The 25295-nt window shown below is 29.2% G+C and overlaps 2 protein-coding genes across 2 annotated transcripts; both read left to right on the top strand.

The window, feature by feature from the left end:
* Window positions 1–5734: 5734 nt before the first annotated feature.
* LOC123301267 (zinc transporter 2-like) lies at window positions 5735–15061 on the top strand. The gene is made up of 7 exons (XM_044884001.1): window positions 5735–6037; window positions 6552–6677; window positions 7244–7406; window positions 8584–8737; window positions 10357–10534; window positions 11987–12227; window positions 14747–15061. The coding sequence occupies exons 1-7, from the start codon at window positions 5735–5737 to the stop codon at window positions 14893–14895; spliced, it is 1314 nt and encodes a 437-aa protein (XP_044739936.1). The 3' UTR covers window positions 14896–15061.
* A 6146-nt stretch (window positions 15062–21207) lies between these two features.
* Window positions 21208–23910, top strand: LOC123301268 (protein Daple-like). The gene is made up of 2 exons (XM_044884002.1): window positions 21208–22494; window positions 22555–23910. Exons 1-2 carry the CDS (start codon window positions 21208–21210, stop codon window positions 23908–23910), a joined length of 2643 nt encoding a protein of 880 aa, XP_044739937.1.
* Window positions 23911–25295: the final 1385 nt, after the last annotated feature.

Here is a 25295-nt window from a genome sequence, read left to right on the forward strand (position 1 = left end):
ACTTTGAAAATCGACTTCAAGGTCATCCCTCAGTAAAATTATTTGATCTTTGGTCCCTTTAACTATTGCATTTAATTGTTCTTTAAAACCATTATTTCCATTTAATTTTGAGGTACCAGTATTTTCTTACACTCAAAATACCAAGGTAATATTTTCTTTTTTTCACGGTATGCTTTACTATGAGTAGAAAAGTAGCAAATAGGAAAAGATAGTTTTATAAAAATATACTAAGACTATCTTTTTCTTCTTACACTGTATTAAGCCGTGACAACCCCTGGCGGCTTCTAGTGTCAAATTTGATCACATGGTATAATTTCGATCGGATTGCCATCTACAGTGGTAAAGTAGTTTCGGAGTTTATGTGTCGGATTTAAGATGGGTTACATTTTTTAAGATACTTAACCGAAATCTGAACTTTGAACTCAACCTACTACAAATTGATAAAAAGGGCCGATTCTTAATATTTTGCCTAGCATCAGAGGGATATCTGATATAAAAAAAAACAAAATTATAAAAAAACGTTACTCAAAATATTTTTTATACCCATATACCGATTTTTTAATTTTATTTTTTAAGTTTTAGTAGTGTTATGTATTCAAATATATCAATAACTTCTATTAATTTTCAGTGTAGACCAAAATAATTAAAATATTAAAAATGCGTATTTTGGCATAAAAATCGGTATATGGATAATTTGTTTCGATATCCCTAACGCTAGGCAAAATATTAAGAATCCGCCCTATTTTTCATGTTTTAGTAGGCTAAATTTGAAGTTCAGTTAAGTATCTTAAAAATGTGACCTATTACCTTGTATGATTGTCCAAAATTTCATATCAATATTCTTATAAATAACGAAAATATGAGGATGTGTTCATCTTAAAGGTAAAAAAATGTTGATAAAAACAATTATAAAGCTGAAATTATTTGAGCTTCAATTAATTAACGCTGGTATCATTTACTTGACGATAAAAATGTTATATCGAAATCAGACAGTAGGTGCGCTTGTTAAATATTATTTAGTAATCTCTATATATTATAAATGCAAAAGTAAGCATGTTTGTTTGTTTGTTTGTTTGTTTGTTTGTTACACTTTCATTCTAAAACTAGCGAATGGTTTTTAATGAAACTGTACAGCAGTATAGCTCAAATATCAGAATAACACATGAGATATAATTTATAAAGATATATTAATAAAAAAATAAATTTAATTTGACATTACCATAAATTACAGATTTCTGTAAAAATAGTCAATATAAAATATTTCACGGCCATCTTCAACGTGATATACTCAATGAATAATTACTATTATACGTTTAAAAAAATAGAAAACCATACATATATTTTACCGGTGTAAAACAATCCTTACCATTATTTCGAGTGTTATAGAAAGGGGATAAGCGAGAGCAATTTTTATCAATCTTAAACCCAGCGAAGCGGTTGGGTATCACTCTAGTTATTTATAAAACATTATAATATAAATATTATGTTAATATAACTATACTAATATAACATATTATGTTAATATAACTATTTGTTGTTATTGTTAAATATAACCTCTTTGGTTGTTATAGATCCAAATAGGTTAGGGATTAACATAGATCGGTAAGTCACCTTGACGCTTGACGCTCAGATTTGACACTGCTTTTTATGTAGATGGCACTCTGATCGAAATTATACTGAATGTAATCAAATTTGACGCTAAAAGCTAGCGTCATCATGAAAACACACTTAAAGGAAACAAACATATACGTATATGGTATACAGAAAGTTCGATTTACATCTAGGCATATAAATATCACGAGTATGAAGGAGAATACATGCGTTAAGCAATGCATCTAAGTAAGAGGTATTATATACATGTGTTGAAGCTTCGATATGCGTTGTGATAGTTGTAAGACGTTTGGAGAGTGGGAGTTTCATAGTTGAATAGATGAACTACAACAGATAAGCCACGATACAAGTTACTTTTGAAATTTCATATAACACCCATAATACCTCTTAGATGCATTGCATAACGCATTTATTGTGTCATACTCATGATATTTATATGCCTAAATGTAAATCGAACATTCTGTATATACATTATACATTCATAGCATAGGACTGACGATTTGAGTAAAATTGAAGAATACATCTACTTAATGCTAAATATAGCTATAATCAATTTTTGCTTATCGAAAAGGACTTAAAAACTACTTGCAATTATTAAATGTTAACCTAATAAATAATATTTTTATAACATTACTTAGCTAGAGCCTGACGCAATGACTGGAAAAACATGTGCATACAGTATACTCGCTCCGTAAACAATGTGAAACAAAATTAAGAAATTTAGAAATAATTATGGAGTGTTAGAAGTAATGTTCTCTCAGTATTTTGATCACGTGATCAAATTAATCAGTGTCTGTTTTATAATAATTTTTTTCGCTGAACAGAGAACTTTTAAAAATACCGGAGGTGACAATATACTGGACTGCGTTCCGTATTAAACAGTAATCACTACATCTGGCTATAAAGAAACGGTTGCGCACTGTACAAAATTGACGATATACCTTGGCCACAGCTTAGTCGCAATGTATATCGGAACATATCCGAATAGTCGCATCAATGAACGTTTTAGTCGGGAGTCCTCAATGACAGTTCCGATTTTGATGATTTTTTTTTTCAAACTGATTCTTTTTGTATATCATTTTAAATCAGAAACATTTCAGATGGGGGAAATAATCTGGAGGGGGAATAGGCAATGTTGAGACTGATATATTCGAGAAGAAGAAGACATAAGAAAGAATTATTCGAAATTCATTTCCTAAAAGGGTGAAACAGGTAATGAAAGTTTGTATGAAAATATATATAAACCAAAACAAAAATATGAAAATATTTTTGAGTTCACTACTTAACCGATTTTAAAAGTTCTTTCACCTATAGAATGCTACATTATCAGCAAATAAAATGAGCTGTATTTTATTTTCAAAAAAATTAAGTCGCCCCGATCCAAAAGTAAAAATCTATTAAATATTGAAACCGACATTTTTGAGTTCACTACGTAACCGATTTTAAAAATTCGTTCATCTATAAAATGCTACATTATCAGCAAGTGACATGGTTGTATTTTCTTTTGAAAATTATTAGGAATTTGCACAAAAGTTGCTATCCATTAAATAGTGAACAAAAGGGAAGTTAAGAGAATTTATGGCTATAACGTGGAAAACTGCTAGTTATTTATATTGTTTAAACAATATTTGAGCAACTTATATAAAAAATTCATTCTTGCGTGACAATAAAAATTTTTTTTAACTGTTGGTGCAGAATCCTAATTCCTCTTTTTGAAAATAAAATTCAACCCATATTAATTGGTGATAATGTAGCATTCTATAGGTGAAAGAACTTTTAAAATCGGTAAAGTAGTAAACTCAAAAATGACGGTTTATTATATTTTCATGCAAATTTTCATCCCATATTTCACCGTTTTAGGGAATAAATTTCGAAAAATCCTTTCTTATGTGGCACCTGCAGTATAAAATCAATATCTTCTCGAAATTTCAGACTTACATCATTGGCGATTCAGGCTGGGTGCGATATATCAGTCGCGACATTGCCTATTCCCCCTCCAGATTATTTCCTCCATCTTAAATGTTGGACTCCCTAAGAATGGCTATTTTATGTATTCCTTTATCCGACTAGAAGTTTAATAATAATAATTATTCTTATTATTATCCGAAGTTCTATATATTGACATGTCGTATACAATTTGTGTTTTCTAATATCAAGAAACACAAAAACCACCCCGGAAAGCGCATTAAACCGAAAAAAAAATTAATATGACCTTTCTTTCTAGGGATATTCTATAAATACTCCAATCGCTGGCAATGAATTCTGTAACCATGAATGAGTTGACAATAGATTTAGATCATTTTTGATAGTTTTCCTTTATCACTTGTTCTTTTGGTTGGTACTGTTTAGAATTAACAACAAAAAAATCGTTTTATAACTTTTGGTGGACAGAATCTTGAAAATTGTTCTATTTAAGAAAAAAAATTTGGGAACTTAATTTAACTAACAGAGATGACATGTAAGAGTTCTTAGGTCAATTGGATGTAAGGTCATCATTCCCCAAAGGAGAGATAGTGGAAAACTAATCGGACAAACAAGTTTTAAACTATCAAAAATCGTTATACTAAGGAAATAAGGTTATAAAAAAGAAATAATCTAAATCTCTTATCAATCGCTTCAAGACCACAGAATCCTTGCTAGTGACTGGAATCACATAAAAAAGCACACAAACTAATCCAAATTATTAGTTACCAATTCGCGATTTTTTTTCTTCAAAAGTAGTAATTTTTCTTCATAAACTTCTTTTAATATATTCTGTTGCATTATTAAATTGGAATTTTCTTTATGAATGTTTGCTATTATTGCTTTATGCTTAGGAAAACTGTTTGACATTTCTATATTTTGTTTTTCAATTCGTTCAATTTCATTTTGTATATTTTTAATGACTAGAAAAATTAGTATATAAGGAGGTTTCGAACTCATTTACAAACAATTTGTTGATATTACCTGTTACACATTCGTTTGTACAGTTTGTACACATATTTGTTTCGTATTGTTTTTATAACCTAAATTGACCTAAATTAACACTTACTTCTAGTACCATGGAGGTTAGAGAGAAGGATAACGATCGCTACGCGCTAAAGCATGGAGGTTATAAAGAAGGAGAATGATCGCTACGCGCATTAGCGTCCGTGAAAATTTGTAGAATTTATAGTTCATTTTTCAGCCACCAGCCGTGCTGTCGTCGGTAAGTAGTATCTGCGAAGTTAACTGTTTATGAGTACAAGTAGATGAAGTTATTACCATTCAAATTTATAAAGTAGTATAGATAAATTTATAAAGTAGAATTTATAATTTATAATTTATTCATCAGTAAATAATAATAATAATTAATAATAATTTCATTATTTGCTTTTCTTTTATTTTAATTGATATTATATACACGTATATTAAACGTTGATAGATCATTTGAAATTAGCGCACAACATTTTGCCCATATTTTGGGGACAATATTTGCTATAGCGATCGTTCTCCTTCTTTATAACCTCCATTCTATGTATAATATTCTATGGTTTTATGTAAAGCATTTTGTGATTTTGTGATATGAAAATTTGACATTCAATGTATATTTTTTGATAAATGTAGAGTCCGTACAAAACAAAGTGGCACCGAGCAAGAAAGAGTGTATGATGTATATGTATCTCAATGTAAAAAAAAAATGCTCTTTTTAAAACATTCTAAGTGTTACTATTATAACATAACATATGATGAGTACGCTTAGAATGTTTTAACTATGGCACTTTTTTTGACAGTGAGTGTATGTTCACTCGTATCTACACTCTCTCTTGTTCAGTGCCACTTTGTTTTGTACGAACTCTACCTAACCTTAGATGTTAGTGCAACTCTTATACTGTACGGAAATTAGGTGATGCTCAGTCTATGTACTTAATGGTCTAAGAATATTTCCGATGTCAAGAACTCCCTCTTCAATACATATTACATTATTTGTAAATATCATACGTCAAAACCATATGTAAATTAAATGATTAAATAATTTTTTTTTTTTATAAAATACATAATGAAAGATAATAACAGAAATGATAAATATTTTTTTAAAGTATAATTAATCGATGAAGTTAATTTAATAATTTTTAATTCAAGTCAATTAATATATTATTTGAAAATGGAATGCTATTGTGATATACATTTACAAAATGATGATGAATATTTATTGGATGATAAGAATACTCAACCATTATTACAGAATTTCGAAATAAATGTTGATAAACAATGTTCGATATGTAAATATCGTTTACCATCTGAAACAATTCATACAAAACCGAATGGTCCGAAAATATGGTCAAATGAAAATGGCTTCACAAATCATACAGAAATTAATACAATTATACCAAAATATACAACAAATCATAGACCATTTACACCAAATTCATCACGAGATAGTGGTGATTCCACGTTTTTACTAAATGTATGTATTTAATTTTTAAATAATATAATGATATATTCTTTATAGAAAGAATTCTTAGGGTCCATAAAAGATAAGAGACCCTAAACTATCAACTAATAGCGCACATAAAATTGTAAACTGTTTGCATTTAATATTATATTATTTTTATTTTGAAAGATTACTTTCAGTTACTTCGCTGGGCCACTTCATTTTTAAGTACAAAGATTGTGTTAATCTTCATTTCATTTGAAGTCATTATCTCCTTATTGTTCACAATTTCGTTGGTTTTAATTTTTTGGTGTGGAGCCCTAAATTTTTTGAAAACAGCCCATGGTACTCGCTTATAATGCGTGAAATAATTTTTAAAATCGGTTAAGTAATTTTTCAGTTGATTTGTTATTGTACAGATAAACTTTCATCCTCTTTTTCTCATCACCTTTAGAGTTAAAAATTTATTATGTACTTGATGAAAATTTGGCGCACAAGTAACGCGAATATTGACTATTTTAAAGTATGTTAATATGATTTTTTTTAGGAAATAGATATTTCATCTCCGGACGATTACAAAGAGTATCATTGTCATCATACACCTAAAGAAAGATCACAAAAATGGGTGTTCAGGCGGTTATTATTAACTTCAATTTTATGCTTTGTATTTATGGTAAGTACTTGATATTTATCGTTTTGAAATCGAAAAAAATTACAAATTAAGTATTTTATTCCTAATTACGTTTAAAACTCAGTCTGTCCATAATTACTAGATATACTATCACTTCGAATGTTTCCCGAACAGATAATGAAGAAGTAGTCAGTCTTCGGCAGATTCATCTGCTGTAAGTTTTCTCTTCCGTATCCTCTTTGTGTTCTTCTCATATTCTTTGATTATTGAAAGTTCCAAACCTTGCTGTTCATTTTTATTAAAATTTTCCCTTTATGCGGAAATTATATGAATTCGACCGCATACATTTCAATAACTTTACAAATGTCAATATCAACGGACTATAATTTTTTGCATACTTACACAATTAATTTTATGTTTGTTTAAAAACTTCTACGCGCGGTCTCCTTATGCACGTGCTTCTTTGCCTTATGGATAACCCGCCTTTGCTTTGGGAGCAAGTTTTTAATAAGTAATTGCGTAATCAATCGTCCCTTTTTAATTCCAATAAGAAGATAATTCAATAACAAATACAAAAACCATCTTATCTTACAAAAATTGTATTTCAGATAGCAGAATTAGTAGGTGGCTATATTGCTGACAGTTTAGCATTAATGGTGGATTCTGCACATATGTTAATAGACGTACTTGGATGTTTTATGGCATTATCAGCCATATTTATTGGTAAAAAGAAACCTACCAAAAAATATTCATTTGGATATTATCGTGCAGGTTTGTATTGACAAAACTATATATTATCTAACAATGTTCAATTCAATAAGAGCTTTCCAAAGGATCGTTAATACATATAATTAATATTCATAAGTCATCGAAAATGCATTTTCTAAGGATCATCTTAAAGTAATGAATATAAATACTTAATGCAATTTTATTTTTTGGCTATCAAAAGAGGGTTAGTGTAAAGTTAAATCTATGTTTGCCGGGTCGCTATATCGGGCTATCTTTACAACTTTGGTTTTGTTACTTTTAGCCGTAATACCAAAAATAACAAGCCTGGCAGTAAATCTGGTGCGACCTTTGAGATCTATACGAATAACTTTCCAATATATTAAAGAGTTATAAAAAATATAAATATTTGACACATTTTTCGAAAATTTTTTGAAAACGCCTCTACCGAATGTTATGGAATTTTGTTCGGATCGCATTATCGGTAATACGCTTCGATCAACACTTCAACGAAGTCAATACGTACGTACACACACACAGATACATTTTCTCCAAATTGTTGTTAATTGCATCCTAACCATGAAACGTAAAAATATGTTGAAAAATTCGATTTCAAAAATCGCTGGCAAGTTAACAAATATTCCAAAAATAACATTCATTTATTCCCAATTGAAGTATAGAATTCGATGTTTGGGATCCACCAGCCGTTCTCAGAATTGTTTTATTAAACAAAAAATGATCCTTAGTGCACCTTTATTTTTAATTTTAAAATCTTGACTTTACCGCCACATTTCATAAATCACACCGCTATTTATAATAAATTTAATGTAAAAAATTTTAATAGAGTCGATGATAGCCACAGATATTTCAGTAGACGAGGTTTCCAGCTTACTATTCCTCAACATAAATTAAGTACAATAAAAAAAAAAGTATTCAAATTTAAATAAAAATTAAAAGCACACTTATAATGCAATTAATCTACCGAAGCCCAATGTTAAATTTGACAAAATTGCTATTAGAAAACAAAAAGTAGGTTGTTATAAAAAATTAAGCCAAAAAACATAGCGTCAATATGTTTGTCATCCGTTTCGAAGATTAGTTGGATTATTATAGATTTGTGCGTGTATAACTGTGGAATTTTTGGAAAAGTTTGAACTTTTTTAAAAGAGCCACTTCGCCTATTTCATAATTGTAAATATTATATATTTCTTTTTGTTTACAGAATTAATTGGTGCGTTAATTAGTGTTTTATTTATTTGGGGTTTAACTGGTATTTTTGTATTTTGCGCAATTAAAAGAGTTATTACCAATGAATATGAAATACAAAGTCTAACAATGCTTATTGTATCAATAATTGGTCTTATTGTTAACATATTGTAAGTAAAATAAACAATATTATTCCTTCTAAGAAGAAATTATTATAATATTTGAGCCTTTTTAGTAATCTTAAAAAGCGATTATCACCTATGTGACTTTAATATGACGAGCATGCAGTTTTTTGATAAATATATCAAAGCGCATTAATACAGTAGAATCTCGATAAGTTAAAGTCCAAGGGAAACACAAAATATTTTAAGTTATAGAGGTTTTAAGTTATCAAGTGTCTATGTTAGGTAAAGGTTAATATAGAGGTATGTACATGTTTCTATGTAGTTACTGAGGGCCTATACAGAGATTATTTATTTAAGTTATAGAGGTTGCGTCTTTTAAGTTATAGAGGTTTTGGGCTCTGATGGGAAGGGAAAATAGTATTTTTTGAAGTAACAGAGGTTTTTATGTTACAGAGGTTTAAGTTATCGAGATTCTACTGTATTAGTTTTTTGTTCTTCTTAATTGAATAAACAATTCCAGATGTCCCAAAGATATAACTAATATCAAAGAAACCCCATTGAAGTAAAAAATGACGAAAAATGATTGTATGTTACCTATCCTTTGAAGAATTGGCCATTCTTCACTTTTTTCATCGTAAAGAACATTTTTTCTTATCCAAATAGAGCCAATAAAACACAAGGGGGGTACCGCAAATGAGTCTCTCTCCCTAAAACATATATAAAATTTCTCGAACCCGTCTCCTCCATCTTACGTGAGATTCAATCTCGTTTTTCCGAATAATAAAACGTTGTTAGAAAAGGATCAGTTACACTAAAACTCATAGATAGACGTAAATTAAATATTTTTAGTCTTTAGCACAGAGACTTTAGTTCGCAATGTACATACATTATTTCTGATATTAGATTTAAACTCATAAAATCTTACGTAAGAATGGGTTTAAGCAACCCCCTCCCTACATAAGCACATGAATAGATTTTTTTAAACCCACCTCCCACATTAGCACATGAATCGATTTTTGTAACACCCCCGCCCCCCAAATGCTTGCGTAATTAATGAATGACCTCCTAGCACCTAGACCAAGAAGTCTTCAGTACCCTCCTTGAGAACATCCTGTCACCGGATGTTCCCAAGTCTGCGTATAAGAGATGCTATTTTAAGTAGATGAAGCTATAGGATTCTATCGAGGTGAGACGCCACGCAGAAAGTCCACAGCTTCTCTGTCGGAATTCCTCCCAAGATTGATGGATTTAAGGTTTCGGACTTACATTCTTAACCTGTCGCCAAATAACATTTATTGAGGTTTTATCGTCTTCCGTGTAGGCCCTGCAAGTGGAATTATCAGAGATCCCCATGTTATAAAATTGGTAGTTCAATCAACCCTTCTCAACTGTGCTCTAAATCCAAATAGAGCTACTATAGCAATAAAAATGGAACCGGAATACTTCAAATTTTCAATTAAGGTGGCAAAACATCCCTGGAAAATTTTTGAGCTTTACAGGCCCTGCTTTATAAAACATACACAAAATAAAACAAATTTTGAAATAAATATAACTAGGTGGTAAACATCTCTCAAAATACCCAGGACCCAATAATTATTACCTTTTATTAAAGTTTTTAATTTATTTGACATTTAAAAAAGTATGTGATCTGATTTCGTTTTCAGTCAAGTAATTATACTTCATGGATTATGTAGCACAACAAACGACACTTCGCATACTCATATAGAACATGGACATGGACATTCGCATAATATAAATTTAAGAGCTGCAATGTTACATGTAATTGGAGATTTTTGTCAAAGTATTGGAATTGTTGTTGCTGCAATAATTATAATGTTTTATGTAAGTTTTAACTCCTTTCAACATACCATCCATACAAATCTTGGTGATTTTTTTTGTTACTAAATATAGGGTGAGAAAGACAAGATTGTCATTTTAAAAGAGTTGTAAAAATAACACCTTCGATGTTTAGAATTTTTCTTGTATACTACCACAAACTGCATAAAAAATCATTTAAGAAAATTACGATAAAAAAAGAGTCAGTAATGGGGACTGTCGGCGGAAGTAAAAACTTAAAACTTGGGAATAACTGTTTTTTTTTTTTTTTAAATGAATTGTAGCATAAATAATTAAAAATTTATAATTTGTTAATTGAAATTATTAACGCGTGTATAAAAAACGATTATAAATAATAAAAAAGTAACCACACACATTGTTTTCAAGCGGTCACCCATCCTATCGTACCGGGTGAGAACAGTTTTTTTTCAATGTGGTATATACGAAGCGTGACACGAGTTCCATGTTTTTTGTTCACCCAAAAAATGCCCAACGTTGTCAAATGTTTCTGAGATGCAGTGCGTTAATTCTATGCTAACTTGAATTTTTTTAAATGCATTATTAAATAAAATAAGTGAAAGTAAACAATTGACAGAGTTAATTGTTGAAATACTCTGTATAGATGGTGTTGATTATACAATCGTTTGTGTTTTTGCGTCATGTAAGTAAAGAAAGGTAGCCACTCTTACACATAAAGTAATAAGAGTATCTTTTTTCTCACTTCCTCAGTGGACATAGTATATGCTATAATCAAGCAAACACATACATAATATTTGTAACGGATGAATTTGTAATATATTTACAATACCTGTATATACATACTATATGATGTTTCTAACCTAATTTTCACCCTCACGGGTAAACAGTGGTGTTTACGAAAAAAATGTTCTATCTCTAACGTTTTACAAGATGAGTCTTTCCGATCCAAGATCCAATTGACCTATGTTGCTCATTTACAAACTCAACTTCACCTTTTACGCCCTGAACACTCTATACAAATTTCAGCTTGATATATTTTTTCGTTTTTGAGTTATCGTGATCACAGACGGGTAGACAAGCAGACAGACTACCGGAAATGGACTAATTAGGTGATTTTATGAGAACCTATACCAAAATTTTGTTCGTACCATCAATATTTTTTAGTTTACAAACTTGGGTCTAATCTTAGTATACCTTGATATATTTCATATATGCATGGTATAATTACAATATTTTCTATCTAAAATTTATTAAGTTTACGGAAAAATTTTTGTGGAAAACTTTATTCTCGATGATTTCTAATATTTATTACCTGTAACTGCTTAAAAAAATGAGCTTTGGCAAAAAGTATATAAAATGTTTTCAATTTAAAAATGTTCAGGTTTATGAATGCGCTTTTAAATTTTACGCATTAATTCGACTCTGTATATCCTTGATAATCAAATAATGTAGTAATTTAAATTTTTGTTTTTTTTTCAGCCTCATTTACAAATTGTCGATCCAATTTGTACATTTATATTTTCAATAATAGTTTTATTTACAACGCGCACAGTATTTCAAGATACATTAAACGCATTAATGGAAGGTTTTCCATTAACATTAAATCATGACCAAATATTTGCATCATTAATTCGAATACCTGATGTTAAACATATACATAATTTACAAGCTTGGACATTAACTATGGGTGTGCATAATTTAGCTGTACATTTAGCTGTTGGTAAGTGAATTTATTTATAATCTTAGAGCAATTCTGGATTAGTACTAAAATTAACTTCCTTTTATAAATAGAAAGTAAACTTCTATATTTAAATATAAACTTTGCTTTTGCGAAATTATTACCACTAATATTTATCTTCTGCCTATCCTTAATAATAAAATACAAAAATTCTTTGTCTCTTGAAATGCAATCGACTCTCAATTATTCAAATTCCAGGAGGAAAGCGAGAAAAATTAGAACTACTTATTATTTACAGTTCATGCTCTAATTTCCCTGCTTCTACAAAGCGTTATTGTCTAAGATAGACTATCTGATGCATGAAAAAAGGCGACATAATCAAGGAAAATCGATGAACTGATTTTATTAATTTTTAGGACGGTATCCTTATGGTTACTGCAACGCCAAAATAAAAAAAATGCATCAGAGGTTCCATCTTATGCAATAACGCTTTGAAAAAGCGGTGAAATTAGAGCATAAACATTATCGAGTTGCGTAAATAATCGAAATCTTTTAAGCATAACAATTTTACATTCTTCAAATTAATTTCAGCTAACTTTTTTCGTATTTTGATCGGTTTCAATTTGCACAATCGAATTTTTTTCAGGCGTAGAATACCAAATTTTTATCTATGTATAAATCCTGTAGAGCTCTTTTTTCCCATTTTTTTTTTTCTTACAATTTAAAATATCTCACTAGAAACTGCAGTAAACTTATTTAGAAGAATAGATAAACTTTAATTTTCCAAGATTTCGGACACTTTTCCAAAGTTAACCGAAATCCATTTTTTTATATACGTTATTAAGTTTCCGGAAATTGTAGGTTGACGATCAACTTGCAAAAATAGATAGAATTCTTCTCTCGATGGAAAGAGGATGAATAAGAGACAAATCATTTCGTAAAAATAAAGCTTGAAGCCCCATTTACAAGAATTTTCATATATTGTTAAACTAAGCATAGGTAAGCCGTACCCCGTTCACAAAAATTTGTAGAGGTGTGCATATAAGTCAATGACAATGTATGCTGATGGACACCTAAACCGAAAGGCTTCCCAAAGTTTAAAAAAAAAACATCTCCAAACCAATGCATATAGTTCATAAAAAATTTTGTAAGAAGAGGTGCGAATTTAACGCTATATCGGGCAAAATATTCGTCGAACAGAAAATATGTAAAAAACAAATTTTGTTGAAAATTAAATTCACTAAAATTTTGGTTTGCAAATTTTAGTCGTAAAATCAGCAGTAACAAAGTTATAAAAAAAAAATTTCTTTTGGTCGTTATAACAGTTTTTCTTTCTTTCATTATAATAAAAAATGACATCACATTTTCATTCAAAATTTTAGAAAATTTTTTATTTATTTATTAGGGTTTTACAGCGCTGCGAAACTATGTAATAATTAAGTATATATTAGTATAAATGATTAGGCATTATTTTTATAAGAAACATTTTAATGATTGCCATTGCAAGTAAAAAAGCATAAAAATATGCAGCTGTCGAGCTGCCTGTCTCTTTTCGTTCACTACTATCGTATATATAGGGTGGGCCATTTTAACCCATACGTCTAAATATATCGTTTTGTACTTAACTAAATAAATAAAAATTGCAGAGTTTAATGAGGGGAGGGGAGGTATATCATGTTCTAACATCAGATTGGACCTAATTCTTCGGGTTTATTTAATAGCCAATTTAGATTCTATACGGTAAGAGATAGGAAAACATTTTAAATTAGAAAAATGAATAGATTAAAATAGCCCACCCTGTATATAAGTTGATAATAATAATTTCGTGTACTGTTAATTCAAATAATCAATAATAAAGATAATTTTATTGCAAATACGATGGTATATGACTGTGGTAAAAAATGATGCAGGTTTTCAAAGTTTTGATATTTTTAACTTGCCAGTATAGGAAGTTATTGTAACAGTATTAGAAAGTATTGTTCAAAATTAATTATTGACTACTTTCTCCACCACCTACGTGGTATAATCTGGAGGCGCGTCATAGTAATTATTGTACAGAATATCAAAATAGATTCCCTAATCTACTGTGTCTGCAGTCTTTTTGTTCAACCCCGATGCGACTCACAATCTAATTGAGCCTCCGATATTGAATTGTTGAAGAAAGATAGAGAATATGAAGTGGCGTCATTATTGGCAGTTCATCTTAAAAATCATTCTCTTCGTCAAATTTTGTTCATTAAAAACTTTGTTATTTTTTGTTATAAGACTAAAAGTTGCAGAACCAAAATTGTACAGAATTTAATTTGCAAAAAAAATTTTTTTATAAATTTTCTGTGCGAGGTTTGTCCAATATAGCGTAAAAACCATGCACACCCCTGTTTACAAGACTAGAGCCACGGGACAAGAGTTACGACCTCATAAACATGGATTTTACTTTACACTAACCTCTTGAAAACCAAGAAATAAAATTGCACCCTCTGACTTTTACATACCCAAAAAAATGTAACATTCCAGTGGACTAAAATGAAAATAAATAAATAATTTTTGTTTGTTTTGTTTAGATAAATCAGCAGATAAAGAAGCCATTTTAAAGACAGCAACAGTATTGTTAAGGACTGAATATAACATTCATCATTCAACCATACAAGTTGAAACATACAATGAACTTGTTATGTTAAACTGCCAGAATTGTCGCGTACCAGACGATTAACATTTGGCCAATGTTTTAATTTGAGTAGAATTCATTTTTATTTATAAAACTTTAAGTAGCAAAATGATTATATATAATAATCGATTACTATCCGAAGTCAACAAACTTGGTACAATTATCTTTAGTAAAAGTTACCAATTTTTTGTTAATGTGATTTTTTTCATAATCGCCGAAATTTATATGAAAATTCAGCAGAATATAAGAATACATTTATTAATTTTTTTAATTATACTATTTTATATTTTGTCACTTTGTCAAAAATTTGTATTATTCTTACCAAGGAGAAAAATACTTGATTATAGAGTGTTTTACAAACTAAAAATCATGAAGATATTAAGAAGGGGCCCTAACTTTTTGGCAATTTTAGATATAATACACCTTCCTCAATGGATTCACAATTACGTTACTATGTATAATTAAGGATGTACGAGCACCATTAATATGCATTAATATGCAAATTATTGAGATAAACAAATTTTATGAAAGTGGAACGTACTTCGAGGTCGAAATCCAAGAGAAAAGTTTAGGGCTTTATAAGTTTATGTTTTTTTTAGTTTTAGTTTTTAGTAAGAATACCCTGAAAAGGCGTAGCATTTTTCTGAGAGAAGACTAAAATCAGTGAGTATTTGATTTTTTTAAGAAATTAAGCGGGTTGTGAATGTATTTAGTTTGTGAAAAAACTTTATTGAATAACCCAAAGTTTTCTCCAAAGATAATTTTTAAGCTAAATTTTAATAATTTTGAACACTATTATAAGTAAAAAAGACGGTATAATTTCACGATTTCACTTTTTATGAAATTTTATTGATTTATAAACACTTCTATCATAGTTTTTCTATCGAAAAGTGTTTATGGCTATTTTTAATTAAATTAATTTTTTTCATGAACGGTTTTTCCAGGCAAGCCTATACAATTATATTACTTCTGATATCAATTTCGATTGGCTAACAGATCGGTGTAGATTTGTTCATGCCATATGAACAGGTAAGTCAGTATAACTAAACATACCGATCTGTAAACTAATCGAAATTGGTATCAGAAGAAAGATATTTTAATTACAAAATGGTGTTCCAAAAGCTTACCTGCAAGAACCCTTTTATAGAAAAAATTGATTAAAATTAATTTAATTAACAATAGCCATGAACACTTTTCGATAGAAAAACTATGATTGGCGTGATAATAATAATAAATTAATAAAATTATATAAAAAATTTACCTTATCTGGTTGAATCAGATCATCAGATGGATGAAGATCGACCTTATACCGTCTCTTAGACTATATTAATTGTGATTTCAATAAAATGTGTAATATTTATTTTTTTAATTAAAACAACAATTTTAGATTTAGAATTTGGTGACGATTTTAAAAAATATATAATTTTGCACAAATTTAGAAAATAATAATATTATTATTATTGTAGAAATAATAATTTATGAATCTAAACATTCCATTTAAAAAGCATTACAAGCTTTTATATATATATATATTTTTTATTAAGTACTGATTATGATAAAGATTTAATAGTAGGCCGGTATTTAGCCCAAAAAAATGAGCGATACTCTGCGATTTAATAATACTTAACGAGTAGATCAGAGTTCTGACACATTTTTCTGAATAGATACCGGTTTATAATTCTTAAATCCAAATTTTGAATTTGATTCGGTTGCAAAAATAACATCACAAAAATAAGCGAAACAAAAATAACCGCCCATCGATTTACTAGATAATGGCACTATTTTTTATTTTAAATTCTCTTAAAAAATTAATAATAATAAATAAAGTGTATAAGAATAAATGTTTGTCACTTTAAGAGATTATTCTTCTAACATGAGACCAAAAACGGGTCTGTTATAATCCAAAAACTAATCTATTTTAATTAATTTTTGTTACGACAGTGGGGATCGAACCCGAATTGAAAATTTTCCTGAACTTTTCTACAATGTTTTCTCTTCTTTCAATCAAAATCTGTTTAGCAGAATCAGCCAGTTCGATAGCCTCGCCAAGATCCTGGTTTTCTGTTTGGAGTACTCGACTCAAAGACAAAGAGAAAGAATGTACCGAGCTCAAAATATGCATGAATATCTTGAAGAACGGACAGTGAAAATGCGTTTCATAACTGCATTTACAGGACTATATTGTTAGTTCAAATTTTTGTGGAGAGTTTCTCAATGGGTGAGGATGGGGGTTAGGATTACGTTGAATAACTTTTTTTGCAGATGTGGAATCGGTTTGGACTTTTAGGATTTTAATAATGTTCCCAAGATCTGCACCAACTTTCAGCTCTATGCGATGTATTGTAAACCTACCACTATTTTTTCGATTGTTTGATCGGGTTATTAATCTGTGGTGTATTTTGTTTCGCTTATATTAATTTTAAAATTTATACAAAATCTAGTCATTTTTAATTAAATTAGTGTGTGCAATTAAATTTTAATATTGTTTTTACCAACCATCACATTTTAAAAAAAAATTATGTTTATACTTTAGAATTTTAAACTTTTATTATTTAAATTTAGGGTAGACTATAAATCTGTGGGCAGACGAACGTTGATTTAAATGCACGTTTTCTCAAAAACTCTGATTTAAACGACTGCTTTCTAAAATTACACAGTGTTAAGGCCTCTTCGACATCAATAATTCTAGGAACCTGTATTATAATAATTAAGTTAAAATAACCAATAAGTTTAGCAATTTACGCTTACAAATAACTCGAAAAAATACAAATGAATAAAAAAATGAAGACCAGATGTAGAAACTTCTGTAAAAATAAATGTATGTATATGCTAAATTTACATTGGTGATTTTAATTTTTATGTGGTAATGCAGCATATAAATGTGTATAAGAAAGATACTATTATATGTTTGTGTAAACTCTTCAATGACTTCAAATAAGTAGCAAGAAGTCCAATTGAGTTTGTGTGTATAAAATACATTATTTTATACACACATATACATACATAGAAAAGTGGGGATTTTGTGTAAATACATACGCTATTGGACTTCTATCTTTCTTATACACATTGCTTTTTGTATATGTACATATGAACTCTCCCATAATCATTGATTTAGCATCTCAAATGATGTATCAAACAATTTGTATGCGAATAATAAGTACATTAATTATAACAGCGTTCGTCTTAATTTATTTGATAACAGTCAAACTCATTGAAAATAAGTGTACGAAAAATATTGAATTGAAACAAGTTGTTTCTAAAATGAAGTACCTAATTTTTTTGTTAATTTAACAAAAAAATTATTCCGTGTTGGTATCGGCACAAGTTTCATCCACTTGCGCTGAATCATTTCAGAGAAAATATTTGAAAATAATAAAAAAGTATCGTTTTAAATCTTTTTCAATAAATATATTTTACGCTTATAAAAATGAGTAAAAGTTCCTTACTCAAATGATTTTGTTTTGTATGTATTATTGATTGAATGAAATTCAGCAATATTCTACTAGAGATTTATAATATGATATAAAACAAAATTCCATTTAAACATTTTATCTCATCATCTAGGATCTGATATCAGAAAAATATATCGTCATCTAAAAAACGTATTTTAACAATTGTCGTGGTTGGGGATACAAAAGATAACATCTAACTCGCTCTTTTAGCATCCTATATATTTTAAGTATTACCGACAATAATAAATACGAAGGATTTTTCGAATTAAATTTCGATTTTTTCCCTAATTTCATAAAACAATTTTTGTATTACATAAATGGTCTGCACTGTCACCAAATTAGTTACGAGTAACACACACTATTTATAAGAGCAATTACGATTAGCTAATTCATACCGATGATAACTACATGGTAGTCTCAATACGTATTTATCTAATACAAAAATTGTTCTAGGAAATTGGGGAAAAATTAGAAAATTAATCCTTTGTATTAATAATTTTATTTTCATAATAATTGGGATGCTAAATGAAAAAAAATAAAAAATTTAACCAAACTATAGAAAAGTAACTTCTAAGAATCTTGATTAACCATATTTTAGTATTTAGTTTGAGATTGAATGTGATAATTTCTTCTCTCCATTAAGTTTGTCTAGGTGTGAGACTTTTACAAAATATTAATAACTTCTTTCATATTACCTTATTCCAATAGATAAGGAACGGTATATTTTTCTAATATAAGAACCTAGGCTCTCATATCGTATAATAAATATTTTTACCTAATTTTTATTATTATTTTTTGTTAATCACGGTGTTATGTATTTGATTGGTTTTTTAGAAGAAATTTTTTTTAAAATATAATTTAAAATGATTTAATAAATTATTTAATAATTCTTAAGTTTTCTTAATTATGGTGAGTTTCTAATGTTTGCCTTCTTTCCAGATATTTTTGTATATTTTGATGAGTACCACCTTGCTAAAGTCTACATTATTTAAAAGCAGACGCAAATAACAGAATTTAAGTTTGAATATTCGACCATGTTCTGAAAGTATTTGAGTAAAAATTATAAGGAACAAGATGTATTACTCTGATCCGTACACCTGAGACCTTCAAGAATCCACCACTTTTTAGAGGGATACAACGACATCATTCTTCTGATTGACCTAAGGATTTGTTAACGTACCCAGGCTTTAGTAATCTACTACCTAGTGTAGTAATCTTCGAATACTTCTTTGATGAATTTTTTTATTTTATTAGGTAGATGATGAACTTTTATTTCCTATTAAAGTTTCACTCAGAATTATAATGTAAAAAATCTTCTTTTTTTAACTTTGGGGTCAAATATTTCGAAAAATACTCAATTTAAAAAAAATCTGCAGGAAACGTTTAGTCTTAACAACTATTATACAAAGGATCTTTCAACTTTTATATGCAGAAAAGGTTTCACTCGTGGAATTTCAGTTCCAAAATAATACGATTTTTGGAATACGTGGCAGAATTCGTGTAATCTGACATCGGAAACGTATTCAGTGATCAAAAATACTTGATGAAAATTGTAAGCGAAAATAAGCATTTAAAAAAAAATGGGCTACATATGCCCCCACCCTCACTGAAAGGAGCCGTATGTCCTTATGAGTATGTTAAGTTGGCTGAATGTTCATTGGGGTCCTATGAACACGTTACAAAAAGTTTCATGAAAATCGGTGCTGGTGTTTCAACTTTTCCTATACATCCTAAAGTGTCAAAGTTCAAACATACGTTACGCCATTGAAAGCAATTATCACACGTAATATTCGCATGAGGAAGATTTTGATTATATTTTTAAAGATATATATCCAAAAATAACACATATAATATGTTAATAAACTTAACGATGAAACATATAAACAATGTGGGCATGTGCAATAAAAGGTCGAAAGCGCCCGCAATTAAATATATGAAAAAGGAGGTAAAAAGTGGAAATTAATAGTAAGGGGGACTAATAACAAATTTTTAATAAATGAATAAACAACGAAGAGACAAATAATTTTAATTGCCTAACAATTAGGAACTAACTACAAGCAATTGATTCAAAAAATAAAAATTAATTAAGAAAAAATTTGAGTGGGGCCGGGTTCACTGAACCGGACCCACCTATTTTAGATGGATCGTTGTGAGCGAAAATAATGATGTCATTAGCGACGTTCTCTTTGGGGCTATCATGTGAAACGGCTGAAGAAATATTTTGAGCGTTGTGAACGCTTAGTGGAACGCACCCTCTAGTAAAAAAGACTACAGCATTTTTAAATTTAAATTAATATATTATGAAATATAAAAGTTATATTTTTGCAAAACAAAAAAAAAAAAAAAAATAATTTATTTAAACTTTAATCTTTTTAAAATCTTTATCAAATTTTCAATTTTATATATTAAAAAATAAATCAAGTCTGCATAAATAATTAAGAATTTTTATTCAATTTAAAATTCGCGGACTAAACATACATATGTTACGGAAGTATTTCCACACTTTTTGAAACTTGAAAAATATATGTGAAGAAATTGTAAATAAATATAACCTTTTGGAAAAATTCGAAAGTTTCGTTAGATTATATTATTCTACGTTCGGTAGTCGTTTCATTTTCGTTTTTCATAATAAAATATGCAACGGTAACTTAAACTGAGTGTTAATATATATTTGATATGTTCTTTCGAGCTTTTTGATTATTACATTGTGCTTATACATTGCACAAATTTCAATTTAATACTAAAAATTAAAATTAATAGATGATAGCGAATGACATTAATTAATAATCAAGATATTGTAAACAAAAATAATTAGACAATTCGATAGAAAATGTGGAATAAATGTTAGTTTGGAAGATGAGATGAAGCAAATGACAATAAAAAATTAAAAACAGGTGAATTTATAATGTCGAATAATATTGATGATGACCCTAATCAAATCTCAATATCTGAAGATGAATCATCGCAAGACGAGATATTCTTGTCTGCTGACAACAAAGAATCAAAAACATCTAAAGTTGAATCGAAAATGTTGAATAAAAAAGATGAAGATGAGCCTAATCAAATCTTAATATCTGAAGACGAATCATCGCAAGACGAGATATTCTTGTCTGCTGACAACAAAGAATCAAAAACATCTAAAGTTGAATCGAAAATGTTGAATAAAAAAGATGAAGATGAGCCTAATCAAATCTTAATATCTGAAGACGAATCAACGCAAGACGAGATATTCTTGTCTGCTGGCAACAAAGAATCAAAAACATCTAAAGTTGAATCGAAAATGTTGAATAAAAAAGATGAAGATGAGCCTAATCAAATCTTAATATCTGAAGACGAATCAACGCAAGACGAGATATTCTTGTCTGCTGGCAACAAAGAATCAAAAACATCTAAAGTTGAATCAAAAATGTTGAATAAAAAAGATGAAAATGAACCTAATAAAATCTTAATATCTGAAGACGATTCACTCCAAGAAGAGATATTTTTGTTAGGTAATAATAGAGAATCAAAAATACATGAAGATGAATCCAATGAGAAATCAAAAAATTCAACAAAAGCACCGTTAATTCAAGATGAAGCTAATAAGAGTGATTCAGATTTGCTGATATTCAAATCTTCTGGCACTAAAACACTCCAGGAGAAGTCTAATAAAATATTAATAACAAAAAATTTAACCGGCGAGTCACAGGAAATTAATGATAATACTTCGTTGAATTTTCAAGAATTATCTGGCTCGGAAGAAACCTACTATTCAACTCCATCACCAAAAGAAATCGAAGTAGAAAAAACATTCGAAGATCAGATGGTTTTAATAAACCCCACTAGTAATTACCCCATTGCACAAGATGAAAATACATTATTTGTGCCACTACTATCGAGCTCCCAAAAAATAGGAGTTGTTTGTGAAGGTACTCAGACTGAATCACCATATTTGAATCTAAGTGAAGGTTTTGGAAGTTTAGTTATCAACTTTACGCCTGAAATTGAAACTAATAACTGTAACGAATCAAATTCGCAGGAAAATCTACAAAAGAAAAATGTTGAAGATAAAAATACAGATAAACATAAGTTATTAGTCGATAACTTAGAAGCTGGCGAAGGTACTCATACTGAAGTCAACTTTAATTCACCAGAATTTGAAACTAATGATTGTAAAAAATTAAATTCGCACGAAAATCAACAAAAGAAAAAGGTTCTTAAAGAAAAAACTGATAAATATAAGTTATTAGTTGATAAAAATTATGAAAATAAGGTCAAAGAAAATGTTTTTAATACCTCTTTAGAGGAAGGAGAAGATTTAAATTATTTCCCAATTAAACGTCGAAAAACAAATACTACACCGAAAAAAAATAAAAATGAAAAAACAATTGAAGTTATTGGAGAAAAAACTGTGATAAATTTAGAAGCAACACAATCAAAAAATACAAAATTAGTTCGAGAGGAAAGTACAAATTCGAATAATATGGATAGAAATCAGTCGAAAAATAAAGAAGCAAAAACAGCTGAAGTTATTGAAGAAAAAACTCGGATAAATTTAGAACCAACGGAATCAAAAAATACAAATATAGTTCGGGAAGAAAGAACAAATTCGAATAATTTGGATAGAAATCAGCCGAAAAATAAAGAAGCAAAAACAGCTGAAGTTATTGAAGAAAAAACTCGGATAAATTTAGAACCAACGCAATCAAAAAATACAAAATTAGTCCGAGAGGAAAGTACAAATTCGAATAATATGGATAGAAATCAGTCGAAAAATAAAGAAGCAAAAACAGCTGAAGTTATTGAAGAAAAAACTCGGATAAATTTAGAACCAACGCAATCAAAAAATACAAAATTAGTTCGAGAGGAAAGTACAAATTCGAACAATTTGGATAGAAATCAGCCGAAAAATAAAGAAGCAACAACAAATAAAGTCCTTGAAGAAGAAAATGTAGTACATTTACAACAAATACAATTGAAAAATACAAAATTAGTCCGAAAAGAGAGTACAAATGCGACAAATTTGGGTCGAAATCTATCGGAAGATACACATGAGTCAAATTTGGGGCAAACAAAAGTTAAAAAATTATCAGAAAATATTCAGGAGACGAACTCGGAACAAACTCGAACCAAAAATAGAAAGAGATCTTTTGAACAGACTGAAAATTCTTGTGAGCCTTATTTTAAGAAACAACTAACAGAAAAGTCGAGGATTATTATAAAATTTAATCAGGAATCAGCAAGTGGTTTGAAGGAAATTCACTATAATTTGAACAAGGGTGATATTATCGAGCTTAAATCACTAACACAAGAAGCTTCAGCTAGTACAAGTGCATTAAATAATGACTTTAACGTGATCCAAATCCAAAAGACTATTAACAATATCGAAAATCAATTGAACAATTTCGATGAAAACGTAATGCAGGGCCCAAGTGGAGAAAATCCAAACGAGTTTGAATATCGACGTTTAAAGTTCAAATGCTTAGCTTGTCGACATTTGTGCGTACACGAGATCAAAAAACGTATTGGGAAATCTAAGCATATAGTTGTCTGTTCTAGTGAATGCAGGAACTTGATAAGATTTAACCAAGAAAATGAATTAGAATCAATTTCTAGAGTTACAAATTGAATTTCAATTTTAGATCTTAAATCCCTTTCAATTTACTTTTAATGGAGCTGTTCAAATCAGTTATATTCATTAGACCTAACTTAAACGACAACATTTCTAACGACATGCGTCTAAAAATATTTTTGCACGAAAAAGTCCAAAGATGTAGTTTTCAACGATATAAAGCTGTAAAAAATTTTTTAGCACCGTTGGCCGTCTCTGTTATTTGTTATAAATTTTCAAAGTTCGATCGATATTTAACATGTAAAGGATACCAAAAACCAATAATCAAAGATTATTTTTTGCGAATATTTAGTCTAATCCAGAACTGAGTTGTATAAGCGACAACGATGTTGAATTTACTTTGTTTGCTGTGATTATAAAATATGCTGATACACAATATAGACTAAAAATGAAATATATGTGTAAATAAATATATCGATGAAAAATATCTGAAAATCTTATATCAGTTTTGAATGTATTTATTTTAATCAAACTTTGTCCTCTTTGATGGGCCTGGTTGGTCCAAGATGTCGGCTTTTAATATGTCGGGAGGGTATTAAAGAATATACAGATGGACAACGACAATTCTTCAATTAGTTTATCTTCGTCTGGCATGTCATCTGTCGATGAGTAATCGTGTAACTTAAAAAATTGGCCATACTTAGAAAAGCTGTATCTCTGAAACTATCTAAAATGTTACAAAAGAATGAATCTCGACGGACACCGAGCTTTGTTGAATATCGATTCAAATGATTTTGTATTTATTATTCAATTTTAAGTTAATTTTTCCGGAACTTTTGAAAGAGAAATTGCCGGCTATAGAAATTTTTGAAGAACCGACCTTAATAGAAGTATCTCAAATTTCTAACCACTTTCAAATGACTATCAAATAGAACATCTTTTTCTGGACGTGTCAACTCATACATCTAGCTAAGCACACTTATTTTTTCTCAAATATGCTAAGTTAGGTTAAGCGAACATGAGCTGGTTTGAACGCCTTGAATATAATATTACTCCAGGTGCTGTCCATGAGACCCAAATTCAAATCATGCTTAACTCGAGAAGAACAGTGACTTTTTTAGTGCCCTGACCGACTTTTCGGGCCTTCTTTGGCCAAATACGACTTCCTTAAACAGTATGACTTGCATACGGGTCTAATGAATCGTACCTGAAGTATATTATCAACTAATAATTACATTATTTAAGATCTCAACGTAGGTCGACCTACCTTCATCGAGTTTCCAAATGAAATGTATATTTTATGCAAAATATGCATATTTAAACAAAACGTAACAGGGTTGCCACAAAATTGCCGTAAGTTAAATGTCGCTGTGTATGCTGTTAAAAAAATTTGGCCCGCTGGTGCCCCATCGGAGTAACTTAGCTTTAAGGCAAATTTAGCT

The sequence above is a fragment of the Chrysoperla carnea genome, chromosome 5, assembly GCF_905475395.1.
Source record: "Chrysoperla carnea chromosome 5, inChrCarn1.1, whole genome shotgun sequence".
NCBI classification, from domain to species: Eukaryota; Metazoa; Arthropoda; class Insecta; order Neuroptera; family Chrysopidae; genus Chrysoperla; species Chrysoperla carnea.